Source organism: Penaeus japonicus, unplaced genomic scaffold (assembly GCF_977035675.1).
Source record: "Penaeus japonicus unplaced genomic scaffold, GWHDUDI00000001_assembly GWHDUDI00000005, whole genome shotgun sequence".
Taxonomy (NCBI): domain Eukaryota; kingdom Metazoa; phylum Arthropoda; class Malacostraca; order Decapoda; family Penaeidae; genus Penaeus; species Penaeus japonicus.
In genome coordinates, this window is record NW_028234407.1 from 37,748,307 (window position 1) to 37,750,806 (window position 2,500).

The window sequence follows — 2,500 nt, forward strand, 5'->3', positions numbered from 1 at the left end:
ACTAATCAACTCTTCCCTCAACCCGGTCAGCCATTCCCTCAGCAAGGTCAACCAGTCCCTCGTCCTGCCCAGCCTTTCCCTCGCCCTCCTCAGCAATTCTCACAAGCTGGACAACCATTCCCACAGCCTGGACAACTGTTCCCACAACCAGGTCAGCCATTCCCACAGCCTGGACAATCGTTCCCACAACCAGGTCAGCCATTCCCACAGCCTGGACAACCGTTCCCACAACCAGGTCAGCCATTCCCACGCCCTGGCCAAACATTCCCACAACGTGGCCAGCCTTTCCCACAACCAGGACAACCGATTCTTCCACAACACAACCGATCCCACAACCAGGTCAATCCATTCCCACAGCCTGGACAACCGTTTCCCAAACCAGGTCAGCCATTCCCAGCGCCCTGTCCAAACATTCCACACCACGTGGCCACCTTTCTCCCACCAGGACAACCGTTCCCACAACCAGGTCAGCCATTCCCACAGCCTGGACAACCGTTCCCACAACCAGGTCAGCCATTCCCACAGCCTGGACAACCGTTCCCACAACCAGGTCAGCCATTCCCACAGCCTGGACAACCGTTCCCACAACCAGGTCAGCCATTCCCACAGCCTGGACAACCGTTCCCACAACCAGGTCAGCCATTCCCACAGCCTGGACAACTGTTCCCACAACCAGGTCAGCCATTCCCACAGCCTGGACAACCGTTCCCACAACCAGGTCAGCCATTCCCACAGCCTGGACAACCGTTCCCACAACCAGGTCAGCCATTCCCACAGCCTGGACAACCGTTCCCACAACCAGGTCAGCCATTCCCACAGCCTGGACAACCGTTCCCACAACCAGGCCCGCCATTCCCACAGCCTGGACAACTGTTCCCACAACCAGGTCAGCCATTCCCACAGCCTGGACAACCGTTCCCACAACCAGGTCAGCCATTCCCACAGCCTGGACAACCGTTCCCACAACCAGGTCAGCCATTCCCACAGCCTGGACAACCGTTCCCACAACCAGGTCAGCCATTCCCACAGCCTGGACAACCGTTCCCACAACCAGGTCAGCCATTCCCACAGCCTGGACAACCGTTCCCACAACCAGGTCAGCCATTCCCACAGCCTGGACAACCGTTCCCACAACCAGGTCAGCCATTCCCACAGCCTGGACAACCGTTCCCACAACCAGGTCAGCCATTCCCACAGCCTGGACAACCGTTCCCACAACCAGGTCAGCCATTCCCACAGCCTGGACAACCGTTCCCACAACCAGGTCAGCCATTCCCACAGCCTGGACAACCGTTCCCACAACCAGGTCAGCCATTCCCACAGCCTGGACAACCGTTCCCACAACCAGGTCAGCCATTCCCACAGCCTGGACAACCGTTCCCACAACCAGGTCAGCCATTCCCACAGCCTGGACAACCGTTCCCACAACCAGGTCAGCCATTCCCACAGCCTGGACAACCGTTCCCACAACCAGGTCAGCCATTCCCACAGCCTGGACAACCGTTCCCACAACCAGGTCAGCCATTCCCACAGCCTGGACAACCGTTCCCACAACCAGGTCAGCCATTCCCACAGCCTGGACAACCGTTCCCACAACCAGGTCAGCCATTCCCACAGCCTGGACAACCGTTCCCACAACCAGGTCAGCCATTCCCACAGCCTGGACAACCGTTCCCACAACCAGGTCAGCCATTCCCACAGCCTGGACAACCGTTCCCACAACCAGGTCAGCCATTCCCACAGCCTGGACAACTGTTCCCACAACCAGGTCAGCCATTCCCACAGCCTGGACAATCGTTCCCACAACCAGGTCAGCCATTCCCACAGCCTGGACAACCGTTCCATCAACCAGGTCAGCCATTCCCACAGCCTGGACAACCGTTCCCACAACCAGGTCAGCCATTCCCACAGCCTGGACAACTGTTCCCACAACCAGGTCAGCCATTCCCACAGCCTGGACAACCGTTCCCACAACCAGGTCAGCCATTCCCACAGCCTGGACAACCGTTCCCACAACCAGGTCAGCCATTCCCACAGCCTGGACAACCGTTCCCACAACCAGGTCAGCCATTCCCACAGCCTGGACAACCGTTCCCACAACCAGGTCAGCCATTCCCACGCCCTGGCCAAACATTCCCACAACCAGGCCAGCCATTCCCATCCTTCCAGAGACCAAGGATTACAACCGTTTCCCCTGAAGAAGATCTGACAACCATCCCAGATGATAATCTAGAGTTTTTAACACCAGTGCCCACAACTTTCACAACCCCAACCCCACCAACTACAACTACTATCAAGGTTACTACATTCAAACCTAGATTCAACTTCAATGTGGGTAGTAGACGACCCTTCATTAGAAGGAAGCCTCGACCCACTCCTGTTAATGATGGAAAGAAGGACGACGAGGACAAAAAGGCAGGTAATCCCAAGAAAACTGAAACTGCAACTCTTTTCCCGCCTTTTTCAGTCGCCCGCACTCTCAATCCACTCCGAAAAGAAG

The 2,500-nt window shown here is 57.0% G+C and overlaps 1 protein-coding gene across 1 annotated transcript in view; it reads left to right on the forward strand.

Moving 5' to 3' along the window:
* The window catches only part of LOC122257976 (uncharacterized), a 21,399-nt gene that overhangs the window by 16,483 nt on the left and 2,416 nt on the right, over positions 1-2,500 (forward strand). Inside the window, exon 2 of the mRNA XM_043023606.2 lies at positions 1-2,500. This exon is cut by the window's left edge and continues 1,249 nt beyond it; it is cut by the window's right edge and continues 2,416 nt beyond it. Coding sequence (XP_042879540.2) covers positions 1-2,500 — 2,500 coding nt within the window.